The sequence below is a fragment of the Suncus etruscus genome, chromosome 10 (genome assembly GCF_024139225.1).
Source record: "Suncus etruscus isolate mSunEtr1 chromosome 10, mSunEtr1.pri.cur, whole genome shotgun sequence".
In the NCBI taxonomy this organism is placed as follows: Eukaryota; Metazoa; Chordata; class Mammalia; order Eulipotyphla; family Soricidae; genus Suncus; species Suncus etruscus.
In genome coordinates, this window is record NC_064857.1 from 83,930,325 (window position 1) to 83,945,136 (window position 14,812).

Genomic DNA, 14,812 nt, shown 5'->3' on the forward strand with positions numbered 1-14,812 from the left:
TCGGCCGCTCCGGGCGTCGGGTGCCTGGCGGGCGCGGGGCCGTGAGCCTGGCTGGGTCTCCCTCCCCTCCCTCCGCCGCGCCTCGGCCCTCCCTGCCCGTCGGCCCGGCCCGCCCGCCACGCCCCCGCCGGCCCTCCCTCCGCCCCTCCGCCCGGCCCCAGCCCGGCCTCGCTTTACCTAGCGTCCCCGGGCCCCGGGCGCGCCCGGCTCCAGGCGCCCGCCCTCGGGCATCGCAGCGCGGCGCATCGCAGCGCGCTCGGTCGGCGGCCACTTCGGCTCCGAGGCGCCCACGGCGAGCTACGGCGGCGCGGGCGGCTCAAAACGCGAACCCGCGCCGGTGGGCGTGATCGAGACTCGCTGGGCGTGGTTTGCGTCTAGGGGCGTGGCCTCTCCCGCGAGGGCTTCCCGGGAGTGGACGAGGCCGCGTAAGGGGGCGGAGCCAGCGCCAGACCCCGGAAGCCGAGAGTCACAGAGTCCGGGAGGAGAGCTGCTGACTCCGCCCGCCCCGAGCCGCCGGCGGGGATCGAGCGCTTCGACGCGGAGGTTCAATTAAGAGACGAGGAGGATGGCGTGGCAGGTTCGGAGAGCTGAGCCTTTCGTGGTGCCGGCGGAAAAGGATTGCTCCGAGCCCCGAGAATCGGCCGTCGTCGACGACACCCCCGCCCCCGGGTGCCAGGACTCGGGTGCCCCGTCTCCAGACTCCAAGACGTGGGTTGACAGCACTTAGGGTCGTGGTTGCTAGCGGCCAGGCCGGATCCTGGCCTACATAGAAACGACTCCCGATGCTTAATTCATTTTGGGGGTGTGTGTAGAGGTGGGGGACAAGCCTGGCGGTACCCAGTGATTACTCCTGCTGGGGGGCTCCGGGACCGTATGGGGTACCAGGGATCGCTGCACTACCCCTCCGGGCTACAGGGAAGAAAAAAAAAAGGAGCGCTAAATGCTTTGAACCGGATAAGCAGATTGACTTCAGGAGAAACCTGCAGTGCCAAGTCAAATGAATGACAACACGGGACACTTGGATTTCAGGGCTTTTTAGCCTCCAGGACCACTCATGGCTTCACATCTCTTCCTCGTTCTGATAAACAGTAGAAACTAACAACACACTCCTGAAATCAATTTTTCTTTTCTTTGTGGGGGGGCACACCTGGCGGCGCTCAGGAATCCTGGAATGCTGGGATCGAACCGGGGTCCGTCCTGAGCTGGCTGCGTGCAAGGCAAACGCCCTACCGTTGCACCATCACTCCAGCCTCCAATCAACTTTTCTGATGCGAATTTTTGGCGAAGTGGCTTTCAAGTTTACCAGCACCAGATTTAGGGATGACTTAATGATGTGTGTATGTGGTGGCACAGAAACATCTTTAATATTCCCTAGGTGTTTCAGACTAACAACGCATTTACTAGAAATTGGGCTTTGTTCCATTGTTAAAGAGAACCACCTACCTTATGGAAAGGTTAATCCAAGCCAAAAACTTGGGGGCGGCCCCAGAGTGCCCAGTCACACCCTATCTAGAGCCTTGAAAAAAATTGTGTGTGTGATTTTTGGGCCACTTAGGAGTTCTATTCCTGGCTCTGTGCTCAGGCTCGAGGGGACCATTTGGGATGCTGGGGGTTGAACCAGGGTCCATCCCGGGTAGGCAGCGTGCAAGGCAAATGTCTGACTGCAGTGCTATCACTGTGCTATCACTTCTGGCCCCTAGAGCCTTGAAATTCTTGTGGAAGACTTCAGAATAGGGGCAGCCCCTTGCTGTGTAGCCAAAACAGGTATATACTTCCCAATTTTAGCCACATATTGTAAAAAATCAGATCGCTTTCTAGAAGAGCAACTGGCAACAACTACCAGAAACTTGAAGCTTTTTTCTTTGTTTGGGGGTGGATTTACACCCAGCAGTCTCAGGGGTTACTCTTGGCTCTTCGCTCAAATATCGCTCCTGGCAGGCTCAGGACCATACGGGATGTTGGGATTCGAACCACCATCCTGCTGCGTGCAAGGCAAATGCCTTACCTCCATGCTATCTCTCCAGCCCCTTGATGCGTTTTTTCCCTTACACTATGCACTGAAGTGTAATGAAATAGAAGACAGAATCTTGACCTTAATTTCCCAAATCTGGAGGAAGAAAGCATTCATCAACAGAATGCAAATAAGTTGGTTCTTCCAACCTCTTGGTGCCACCTGGTGTCCTTACTTGCATGCTACATTGCACCTCAGCAAGTACCATCTCCAGACCACTTTTGTGTCCAATAGATTTTGTTGTTGTTGTTGTTTGTTTTTTGGGTCACAGCCGGCAGTGCCCAGGGGTTACTCCTGGCTCTACGCTCAGAAATCACTCCTGGCAAGCTCGGGGGACCATATGGGGTGCCAGGATTCGAACCACCGTCCCTCTGCATGCATTACCTCCGTACTATCTCCGGCCCCAGTAGTGGTTTTTTCACCACCACATATGGCCAAGTACATTGGTTTACTGTCATTTGTGATTTCATATCCAAAGCTACCTGAAGAAAATATTTTCCAAATTACTGTGAGACTAAAGTTACAGAAGCAAAACCCAAGTGGAAAAGGGAGATCTAAATACTTCCTGCCTCACACCAAAGCCACCATTTCTAACTCTTTACAATTTAGACCCATCTTTATTGTGTGGAGTTAATGAGGTATCACGTTGGGATTAGGCCATAGATTATAAGTTCATAAAGTTCTCATGTTTTGTGAGCTTCCTCCCCAGAAGTTTCCCCAATATGCAGTGTAACGGAAGAGTTCCTCCAAATTAAGTATTTGCTATCCCACCTTTCAGAATGCAGTTGACCCTTATTTCAACATCCATGTGCTATTTCACTTTTTATTCTTGTGTCTTAAACAACTGATAGGGTTGTCAGATCCTATTCTGTCTAGAGGAGAAGCACATAATTTATTTCTATGCTAACTTGATTTTGTTTCATCCTAGGCTTGGCATGCAAATAGTTACAAGTTTAATTTCCTACAGCAGGTTGTATTAAATATTTGCTCATTAAAATATGTACTGTAGACCTTTACATGCAAGACACTAGGGAACAATTAAGACCAATGTTTGTAGTTGGAAAACAGGATATATTTCAAAACCATGCCTCCAAGATTGCTTGCTTTCCCATTTAACAAAAAATGTTTATGAGGGGCCCAGAGAGATAGCACAGTGGCGTTTGCCTTGCAAGCAGCCGATCCAGGACCAAAAGGTGGTTGGTTCGAATCCCGGTGTCCCATATGGTCCCCCGTGCCTGCCAGGAGCTATTTCTGAGCAGACAGCCAGGAGTAAGCCCTGGAGCAACACCGGGTGTGGCCCAAAAACCAAAACCAAACCAAACCAAAACAAAACTTTTTCCTCCTCAAAACATTTTTTGTTTTTGGGTCACACCTGGTGCTACTCCTGGCTCTGTGCTCAGAAATTATTCCTAGTAGGCCCCAGGAAACCACATCAAATGCCAGAGAGTAAACCCGGGTTGGCCACATGCAAGACAAATGACCTACCCATCTGATGTCTGTCATCCCATCCCCAAAAAACTCTTTACACAGCAAGTTCAAGCTTCTCTCCCTTTCCACATACACCTCCATCACATGTATGGATGTATCCTATTACAGCAGTTCAGCTATGTTTAATAAATAACTATGCCTCAGTGAAAAGGTTCCCTTTCAGGGGCCGGAGTGGTGTCACAAGTGGTAGGGTGTTTGCCTTGCACGCGGCTAACCTAGGACGGACAGAGGTTTGATCCCCCAAGCCAGGAGCGATTTCTGAGCGCATAGCAAGGAGTAACTCCTGAGTAGCACCAGGTGTGGCCCCAAAACCAAAAATAAGTTTCCCAATTCAGAGGCCAGTGATAGCATGTTTGATTTCCGCATCCCATATGGTCCCAAGAGCAATTTCTGAGCACAGAGCCAAGAGTAACCCGAGTGCCGCCGGGTGTGACCCACTCCAAAAAAAGTTTCTCTTTCAGAGTACCTCAACTTAATTTTCCTAATTCCAGCCACCCATTTTTATGTAAAACTGAATTAAAATCTAATACAATGATATGGAAATACCGATACCTTTACTTTCATCAAAAACCAAGATTTGGGGCTGGAGAGATAGCACAGCAGGGCATTTGCCTTGCACGCAGCCGGCCAGACTGCCAGAAGGATTTATGGGCACAGAGCCAGGAATAACCTGAGCATAGCCCCAAAACCAAACCAAACCAACAGACGAAATGCAACCAAAATTTGGGTCTATAATAAAAGCACAATGGGTAGGTATTTGGCCTGCATTCAGCCAGTCCGAGGTTTGATCCATATGGTCTCCCAAGCCTAAGAATAATTTCTGAGTACAGAGCCAGGAGGAGTAACCCTGAGTGTGCCAGTTGTGGCCCCAAAACAAAAAATTCAAATTTTGTGCAAAAAGGTTATTCTGACTCGTTTATTAAAGTGCATGTCCAAAATAATATATATGTTGCTTTTTTCCTGTTCAGAACTTTCAAAGCTATTATAGAAATGCGTACTGACATTTGCTTCATACATAATTCTGAAGGGGAGGAAACATAAGAAAATTAAATACAGGGGCCAGAGAGATAGCACAGCAACGTTTGCTGTGCACGATGCTGACCTGGGTTTGATCCCTGGCATCCCATATGGTCCCGAGCCTGCCAGAGGTGATTTCTGAGCGCAGAACCCCTGAGCACCACTGGGTGTGGCCCAACCCCCTCTCCAATATATATATACATATAAAATTTATAGAACTGGATTTATCTGTTGAGTGATCTTATTATAACAGTTGAGTATTTTATTTTTGGGCCACATTCAGCAGCGCTCAGGGGTTACTCCTGGTTCTGTGCTCAGGAATCGCTCCTGGCTCAGGGGACCACATTGAATGACAGGAATTGAACCCCGGTCTGTCTTGGGTCCGCCTTGTGCAAGGCAAATGCCCTACTGCCCCCAGTTCAGTATTTAAAGAAGTCCTTTACTAAGGCTTTTTGGTTTCAATTTTAAAATCCTAGTGTTGGGGCTGGAGAGAGAGCACAGCGGCGTTTGCCTTGCAAGTAGCCAATCCAGGAATGGTTCAAATCCCGGCGTCCCATATGGTCCCCCGTGTTTGCCAGGAGCTATTTCTGAGCAGATAGCCTGGAGGAGTCCCTGAGCACCGCCGGGTGTGGCCCAAAAACCAAAAAAATAAAATAAAAAATAAAAAAATCATAGTGTTAACATGTATCTTTTTGTCATTTTGTTTTAGGCCATGGTGATGCTCGAGGTGATAATCCTGGCTGTACTCAGGGATGCTAAGGATAGACCCAGTGAGATATGTGCAAGGTAAGCGCCCAACCTGATGTACTCTCTCCAGCCACAACATGCATCTTATTTTAAGAACATCTATTGTGTTCCTCCCCCTTTTGGTTTTTGGGCCAAACTCGGCAGTGCTCAGGGGTTACTCTTGGCTCTGTGCTAAGAAATCGCTCCTGGCAGGCTCGAGGGACCACACGGGATGCCGAGAACTGAACCGGCCATGTGCAAGGCAAACACTTAACCTGCTGCTCTTACCCAGTGGTCAGCAACCTGTGGCTTGAGAGCCACATGTGGCTCTTTACACTTTTAATTTGGCTCTTCTGTGTGCCAGGCGGCAGCTCCAGGAGTCAGGACTCTTCTAGCCTGTCAGTGCACGCCTTGTGTGGCTCTCAAAATAAATTTCAAAAGTGGTTTTGGCGGGAATTGGCTCAGTTGAAAAAAAAAAAGGTTGCCGGGCCCGGAGAGCTAGCACAGCGGCATTGGCCTTGCAAGCAAGCAGCTGATCCAGGACCAAAGGTGGTTGGTTCGAATCCCGGTGTCCCATATGGTCCCCCGTGCCTGCCAGGAGCTATTTCTGAGCAGACAGTCAGGAGGAACCCCTGAGCACCACCGGGTGTGGCCCAAAAACCAAAAACCAAAAAAAAAAAAAAAAAAGAAAAAAGAAAAAAAAAAAAAAAAAAGAAAAAAAAGGTTGCCGACCACTGCTCTAACCCAATTGTCCTTTTCGAAGACACTGTTCATGTCCTGAGATTTCCGCAGGGGTCTTCAAACTACGGCCCTAGGGCCACATATTGTATTTATTCCCATCTTGTTTCTTCACTTCTAAATAAGATATATGCAGTGAGCATAGAAATTTGTTCATAACTTTTGTTTTTACTATAATCTGGCCCTCCAACAATGTGAAGGACAGTGAACTGGCCCCGTTTAAAAAGTTTGAGGACCCCTACCCCAGGGTAAAGTGTATTTCTTTGTACATATTGGTACTAGGCAATTAGCTTTTCTTCACTGCAGAACTTGTTCAGAGAAATACTTGCCATCAGATCAAACAAAAAATTTTTCTTTTGGATTTTTGGGCCACACCTGTTTGATGCTCAGGGGTTACTCCTGGCTAAGTGCTCAAAAATTGCCCCTGGCTTGGGGGGACCATATGGGACGCAGGGGGATCGAACCACGGTCCTTCCTTGGCTAGTGCTTGCAAGGCAGACACCTTACCTCTAGCGCCAAGATCAAACAAAATTTTAAGTCCCTATGTAAAACAGCTGCAAGGATTAGAACACCAAAATTTCTCCCCTGCGGCCAGAGCAACAGCACTGCGGGAAGGCGTTCGCCTTGCACTCAGCCAACACAGGACAGTCCCAGTTCAAAACTGGCATCCCATTTGGTCCCCAGAGCCTAGCAGGAGTAACCCCTGAGCGCAACCGGGTGTGACCCAAAAACCAAAACAAAAAAATGTCTCCCCTATTACATGTCAGAAATGTTGAAAAATGATGAAAGCTCTTATGATAAAATGAATCCAATGGCATCTCTCTCAAATTTCAAAGCAATCAAATTCTCTAGGCCAACTTAGCACAAACCTCCCAACACCAAGTATTGGTTTTATTATTATAACTGATTTATTTCAAGTTTATACATTCTGCCTTTCAATAGCCAAGCTTCTTCTATCCTTAGATTTCTAAAAAAATAGTCATTTTTCAAAAGCAGAAAAGAAAAGATATATATTTTATATATAAAAGAAAAGGCTAAATCTGACATAATTATATTCTTAAAAACATTCCATTTATTTACAGGTTGTATAAAAAGGCGAGTTGGTCTACTGAGATCATGCTTCTGATATAGTTAGGGTAAGAGCTCATGATCCTGCAGATTCAGATGCCTCCATTCCTCTCACAACTATGTAGTCCATAATCACATATATTTCTAAAATACCGGTTTCTCTTGGGATAAGGTGAAAGGTTAAAGTTTTGGAGATTATAGATTTCTATGAAGACTGCAGGCGTTTTCTGAAGACTGAGCTCTCTTTAAATAAACCCTGGTGACTTAATTCCCAATTCTGAGGTTCTGAAAACACCATTATCTTGAGGGGAAGAGAGCGGGGGCACTCTAATGGTATTTACAGCCTTCCAAGGAGACCTGAAATTATTACCTCTCATTTCCATCTTTGTGCCATCTCTCACAGTCAAATATCTACCCATCAAGAACGTATTACATTACCTGCTTGCCTATTTTCTTCTAAAAAGGGGAATGGTGTTCAGAAACAGAACAGTTCTTTTCCTGAGGTTTATTCACTCACTTGCCTGTTCCTTTGCTGACCCTCAAAAACCATATCAAGAGCCTTGGGAAGTCAGGAGGAAATGTAAGGACGAGACAAGCAAGGAATAATGGGATACTGCTATACCTGGATTAAAGTACTAGCATCTCCAAGGACAATTATTGGTTGCTGGATTCATTGGCTAAGGCATTGAATGAAATATGCTGGGTTAAAAAGGAGTAGGGGGAGATCACCAGAAGCTGAGGGGACATCCTTTACCTACTCTAAGCTTCATTAAGTAATCCTTAGAAGGAAAGAAGGGTGAATGCTGAGCAGGTCTAGAAAGGCAAGTAGCACAAAACCAACAAAAGAACTTGCTCCCAACTACAATTTGCAAAAGAAGTTTTTCCACCTTTTTAATCTGTGAATTACTAGTCACTAGAATGAGAACACACCCTGGAAGTAGCAATTCACTGGCTAGAATTACTCCAAAGTTGATCTCACATTCTAGTCAAAGATATGCTGAGTGGTATTTGGGGAAAAGGCAGTGGATGTAGAGGAAGTAGTTATTACCCAGGCACAGCCCAAGGCATGGAAGCTCTTGTGTTTTGTTTTTGTTTGGGTTTTTTTTTTTTTTTTTTTTTTTTTGCAACACAAGGATATCCTGTCAAGGAAGACAGAACAGGGGTTACATTCCAAAATATAATTATTTAAGAAAGGCAAAATGCAGCAGCTAAATCCCAGTCTATATATTTTTCAGAATAGTGATTCTTGTCCCAGGAGTTTCCAAGAGACCCCTCAAGTGCACCATGATTATTTACAAACTAGATAGGAAACATCAATTCTATACTCAATACAAATCTCATCTTCTAGGTTGAAAACTTCAGCCTTTGAGAAATCTATGAAAACAACTATACAAAAATATAAATATCTTTGTCTTTACAAGCCGTCAGTCCTTCATACCCTGACAGCTACTGAGTGAAAAAGCTCTATGTATCACTGAATCCATGGTTGCGGATAATAAAAAATATATCTTGTGATTCAAATACTGCCTTATTTCCCTGGTAAAGAGTACCTACTGGAACTTTTAATTACATCCTGTGCAGGTAATAGCTCCTTCAAGCACCAGGAGGTTGTTTTGATTTTGGAAATAACCAGTCTTACATTTAAAAAATTTTGTCTCTAGTCTGGGGAGGATATGCTTTTCATTTTAGCTATCTTTGATTTGTGAAGGGGGAAGAACTCCCTCTATGCTTACCTTCAAAATATACATTCTGAGTAGAAATTCCTAGCACTGTGAAATGGTCTTTTCAATACCCAGACATTATAATGAAGAACTAGTATTTTTGTTGAGATACCTCAAAATAATCACCTTAGTTATAAAAGTTAGAAGCATTCCAACTGTATGAGAAGGCTTGGATTTACAATTCTGATTGAAAAGGTGAGGAAATGAAAGCTACTTGGGCATGAAAGAAAATAACATTTTGACAAATGACAAGAAGTACTTCACTTTGGTATTCCATGGTACCCATCCTCTTCTCCTACTCTTAAAACACCAACTTAAAAAAAGATCTCTTCTGGATCCCTCTGCACAGTGCATCACATTCCTTGGATTTCAGACTTAACTTACACAACAGTAATCAACTAAGACTAGTCCATAGCAACTCCAAAGTCAAAAGCAGCTTTTTCTCCGGGAGGAAAGAACTAAGAACTACTATGGACCTATTGTCTTGTTTTGACTTCCTTGGGTAAGACGGGCACCTCGTATTCAGTAATGGATCACATCTTCTTAGAGAGGATGAGGAGACCCAGCACCACAAGTGAGGTAACACATTTTAACATGATCAGAATTTCCTAACAGTGATTTCTTGTATCAAGGTCAGCACCCTACCCCCTTTCTCTACCATTAACTACTGTATCATAGTCAAGGATCACAGTATGACACAGATGCATGCAGAGAAAGGAGATTTCCCATCACAGCCTGGCTTCAAAATGAAGACAAGTTAGTTCATTTCCCTGCAGAACTTGGTGAGGTCCCAGAGTTGCCCAATTTGGCTACAACAGGTGCCAATGCAGGCATCATCTTGTTTTCCCGGCATTCTTGGTCACTCCCTGTTAAGTTTACTTTATGTCCAACTGACCCAATTTTGGCAGCTACTGGTGCCAAGCAAGGCATCACCTTGAGGCTCTGACCATCTAAATCACTAGGAGGATTAGCTACTTTTAAACCTAAAGGTGCCAATTTTGGCATAGGCCTCCACAAAGTATCTGTGCTATTCTCTGGACTAGCCTTCATATGTAGGATGGGGGGTGAGGACACACTTTCAGCTTCTGCAGGGATACCAGAAGTACTCTTCCCTCCGTCACTGTCTCTCCTGTGGGAAAGAAGGGAATCCTTCATCTCAGAGTCAATAACGATCTTAAGAACATCCGGCTCAGAGGCTGTTTCTGCAATTTGCTTTTCATTCTCAGAGAAGTCATCATCTTCCAAGTGCAAGAGGAGGGGACTGACAGAATCACTCTCCCCTTGCACATCAGGCAAGTCTTTCAAACCTGTCCCCAAGTGGCCAACGTGAAAAGTTTCTTGATTTCCAGGAGAGAGTTTACTGATAAAAGCCCTCCGAGCATCTGTCGGGAACTCTGTATCCATAGAGTTGGGCAGTTCAGCCAGGCTACCAGAGTCATCATTTAACTGCTGATTAAGAAAGGCAATTTCATTGAGCAGAGAAGTCAGTGTCTCATCAGTATCATCTTCATCTTCCATGTTAGTTAGCAGTTCACTGGGATCCAGTGCTGCTTCCTCTATGGCAGATGCCACCTTTCTTAGTTCCATCTCTATGCTTGAGTCTTTGAGATCTTTTATCTTTAGTTTATGAAACGAAGAATCCTTTGGCTTCAGTCTCTCCCGTCTTGATTCACTTTCTTTCCATTTATACTGACTCCCTCTATTATCACCAGAAATCTTTTTAGTTTCTTGGACTCTGGAAACTTCAACTATTTGTTTTATACCAGAATCTTTATTTGTGAGAAAAACCTTAGTAGAACCCAGTGTCATTCGGCTATCTCTATGGTTGCCTCTGGAAGAGATTTTGCCTGAATCTTCAAAAGAGTTGGCTTCATTCCTGACAGTGTTTTTCGGGTGGTCAGGTGGCTTGCCATTAGGAACTTCATATTTGCTGCCACTCATAGTCACCAAACTTCCGTCTGTAGCCAATGATGTCACATTAACAATTCTTGGCATCATAAATAAGTCATCATTTTCTGAATGGAAGAAAAAAAAATTTCACTTAGATTTACAGGGAAAAGCATTCTCTCTCAATCATACTCAAGGACCATATCAAGGTGTTGGAGTCTTTTGAGTACAGAGCCAATAGAATTCCCTGATCACCACCAAGTATAGTCCCAAGACCCAGAAAAAAATGTCAGTCAATAACTCTTATTAAGTAAAAACAGGGCCCGGAGAGATAGCACAGCAGCATTTGCCTTGCAAGCAGCCGATCCAGGACCAAAGGTGGTTGGTTCGAATCCTGGAGTCCCATATGGTCCCCCGTGCCTGCCAGGAGCTATTTCTGAGCAGACAGCCAGGAGTAACCCCTGAGCACCGCCGGATATGGCCCAAAAACCAAAAACCAAAAACCCAAAAAAAAAAAAAAAAAAAAAAAAAAGGAAGATAAAAACGGGCCGGCGAGGTGGCGCTAGAGGTAAGGTGTCTGCACTGCAAGCGCTAGCCAAGGAAAGATCGTGACCACGGTTCGATCCCCCGGAGTCCCATACGGTCCCCCCAAGCCAGGGGCAATTTCTGAGCGCTTAGCCAGGAGTAACCCCTGAGCATCAAATGGGTGTGGCCCGAAAAACCAAAAACCAAAAAAAAAAAAAAAATAAATAAAAAACAGGGGCAGGAGAGATAGCATGGAGGTAAGGCACTTGCCTTTCATGCAGAAGGACTGTGGTTCAAATCCCGGCATCCCATATGGTCCCCTGTGCCTGACAGGGGCAATTTCTGAGAATAGAGGCAGGAGTTAACACCTGAGCGCTGCCAGGTATGACCCAAGAACCAAAAACCAAAAAAAGAAAAAAAGAAGATAAAAACAAAAATTACTATAGGCTGCTGGAGCACTAGCACAGTGGGAAGAGAGAAGAACCTTTGCCTTACATGTGGCCAGCCCGGAATAGATCCTCAGCATTGGACAAGGTCACCCAAGCCTGCCAGGAGTGACTTCTGAGTGCTGCTGAGTGTGGTCCAAAACCAAAACCAAACAAACAAATACTTCTAACTGGAAGAATGCAGTCTTGAGGCAGCACTAAAACAAAGGGTGACTCCTTCATATTGAATTTAGCAAATTTAACACTGCCAAGGACAATCTTTTATATATAACATTTTATATATACATATATATATTTATAACCTCAACAGAAAATAAATATGCCTAGAACCTAATTCATCAAAGTAAAATTTCTAACATTTTTCCCTTCTCTCTCTCTCGAAGAAAATGGTGCTCAAACTTTAACAAGAGTATGATCAAACTGATTCAGACTGTTAATGTAGGAATGCACCATCTTGGAAGACAATACAAAGGGATTAATTGAAGGGAAGCTGTGCTGTGGCAACCTATAAGCCATTCACAATACTTCATCAATTGGCCGGGCGAATTCAATGCTCAGACCAAGATATATGGGCACTGTTCCGGGCACAGAGGTATGGAGGTCCTCAGGACCATACCACCCAGAGGTAGGTGGGTGTCTCCAACGCTAAAGCTTGGGGGAGCCATGCAGTGTTTGAGAGTAATCTGGGTGCCCAAGTATGCAGTCATACAAACACCACCCAGCCCCAAATTAATCAATTGCGCATCTTCCTTTCAGTTTCACATCATCCCTATACTCCTTTCCTTTTTAGAATTAACTTGAGGGCCGGGAAGGTGGCGCTAGAGGTAAGGTGTCTGCCTTGCAAGCGCTAGCGTAGGACGGACCAAGGTTCGATCCCCCGGCGTCCCATATGGTCCCCCCAAGCCAGGGGCGATTTCTGAGCGCATAGCCAGGAATAACCCCTGAGCGTCAAAAGGGTGTGGCCCAAAAACAAAACAAAACAAAACAAAAAAAGAAATAACTTGAGATCACAGATTTCTTTCTGATTTCAAATAAAAATAAAAAGATACAAGGCTGAGCCAGGGAGATAGCACAGTGGTAGGCCATTTGCCTTAGACGCAGAAGGACGGTGCTTAGAATCCAGGCATTCCATATGGTCCCCAGAGCCTGCCAGGAGTGATTTCTGAGCGTAGAGTCAGGAGTAAACCCTGAGTGCTGCTGGGTGAGACCCAAAAACCAAAAAAAGAGAGGGGAGAGAGAGGAGAGAGGAGCGAGAGAGAGAGAGAGAGAGAGAGGAGAGGGAGAGGGAGAGAGAGAGAGGGAGAGGGGGAGAGAGAGAGAGAGAGAGAGATGAGAGAGAGAGAGAGAGAGAGAGAGAGAGAGAGAGACAAGGCTAGAGAGAGAAGAGAGCTCAAAAGCCAGTACCTCATGCCCAGCCTTCTCCAACACAGCAGAGATTGGCCCCAGAACTGTCAAGGGGGCCCCAGAGGTCTTCAACACCACACTGAACAGTACAGTAACCTGTGTCATGTCAGCACGGGCCAAATGTCACCAGGATTGGTTCCTAGTCATTACGTAAAATGTAATGGCAAAAATGTTCTAAAAAAAAGAGTTCCGAGGCTGGAGAGAGCAGGCAAGACACTTGTCTTATACATAACACATATGGTCCCGAGTAGGTGTAGCCCCAAACCAAATAAAACCAAATGAAACAAACAAACAAAAAAAAGCCCTCCCTTAAAAGCAAAAATAAACAATAGTTTTTACAGAACACATTCAAAGGCTTTCTAGTCACTATGAGATATCAGGCATAGATAGAACTTTTTTGCTACCAAGAGAGAACACTTAGGACATACCCGATTGAGCCACAGCACTACTGGCAACACGAGGCTTCAGATCAGCTTCTAAGAGAGCAGGAGAAATAGTTACCACTGGTCCTGAGAATAGGGGACCTTTTAAGGTGAGTAATTGCCCTTGTGGAGTCATCACAATGTTGGCAGAGGTGTGAGAAGTATCAGAGGATGAGGTATTTTCTGAAGGGAAGATCGGAAATTAAATATAAGAGATCTTATTATCTTAAAATAATCCTAATGTTATCTATGATTTATCTATCAAGCCACAATGACTTAAGAGGTTTAATAAATGAATTTCAAATTTAATTTGAGAACTTCAAATTGAATTTATTTTTCACTACTTTTCAGAATGGTTTATCTGTACTCTAATTCTCCTGGAGAACATTATTTATTGTTTATTTCTTTTATTGTTTTATTTATTTTATATTTTACAGAACCACTTGTTTTTTCTTTTAGTTTTTGGGTCACACCCGGCAGCACTCAGGGATTACTCCTGGCTCTATGCTCAGAAATCGGCCCTGGCAGGCACAGGGGACCATATGGGATGCAGGGATTTGAACCACCATCCTTCTGCATGAAAAGCAAATGGCTTACCTCATGCTATCTCTCCGGCCCTGAACCACTTGTTTTCAGTGGAATTATAGTTAAGTTTTTTTGGGGGGAGGGCTCAGGACTTATTCCTGGTTCTGCACTCAGAAATTACTCCTCGCAGGCTCAAAGGATCAAATGGGATGCCAAAGACCAAACTTGAGTCACCCACATGCAAGACAGGCACCTTATCCACTATTGTGTTGGCCCCCATTATAGTAAGTCTTGAGGCAAATCCAGATATAAACATACAGTTCTGGGGCCAGAGTGACAGCACAGCAGTAGGATGTTTGCCTTGCACACAGCCGACCCAGGATGGACCTGGGTTTGATTCCCTGCATCCTATATAGTCCCCTATGCCTGCCAGGAGAGATTTCTGAGCACAGAGCCAAGAATAACCCCTGAGCACCTCCTGGTATGGCCTGAAAACAAACAAACAAACAAAAAGGAAGGGGCCGGAGCCACAGCACAGTGATAGTGTTTTTGCCTTGCATGCAGGACATATGGTGATTTGAATCCCAGCGTCCCATATGGTCCCCCCAAGCCAGGAGCAATTTCTGAGTGCATAGCCAGGAGTAACCCCTGAACATCACTGGGTATGGCCCAAAACCAATGGCCCCCCCAAAAAAAACAACCCAAAAAAGAAAAATAAAACCACCCCCCAAAAAAACCCATACAATTCTGGAGGCTAGAGCTCTAGTACAACTGGTAGGGCATTTGCCTTGGTTTGCCTTGCATGCAGCAGACCTGGGTTTGATTTCTAGAATA

At 45.2% G+C, this 14,812-nt stretch overlaps 1 protein-coding gene across 1 annotated transcript in view; it reads right to left on the reverse strand.

Moving 5' to 3' along the window:
* Nucleotides 1-6,981: 6,981 nt before the first annotated feature.
* Nucleotides 6,982-14,812, reverse strand: part of MGA (MAX dimerization protein MGA) — a 91,790-nt gene continuing 83,959 nt past the window's right edge. The window contains exons 23-24 of the mRNA XM_049782134.1: nt 13,460-13,636; nt 6,982-10,784 (exon numbers count right to left, since the gene is read on the reverse strand). Coding sequence (XP_049638091.1) covers nt 9,532-10,784; nt 13,460-13,636 — 1,430 coding nt within the window. The 3' untranslated portion in view covers nt 6,982-9,531. The remainder of the gene's footprint in view (nt 10,785-13,459; nt 13,637-14,812) is intronic.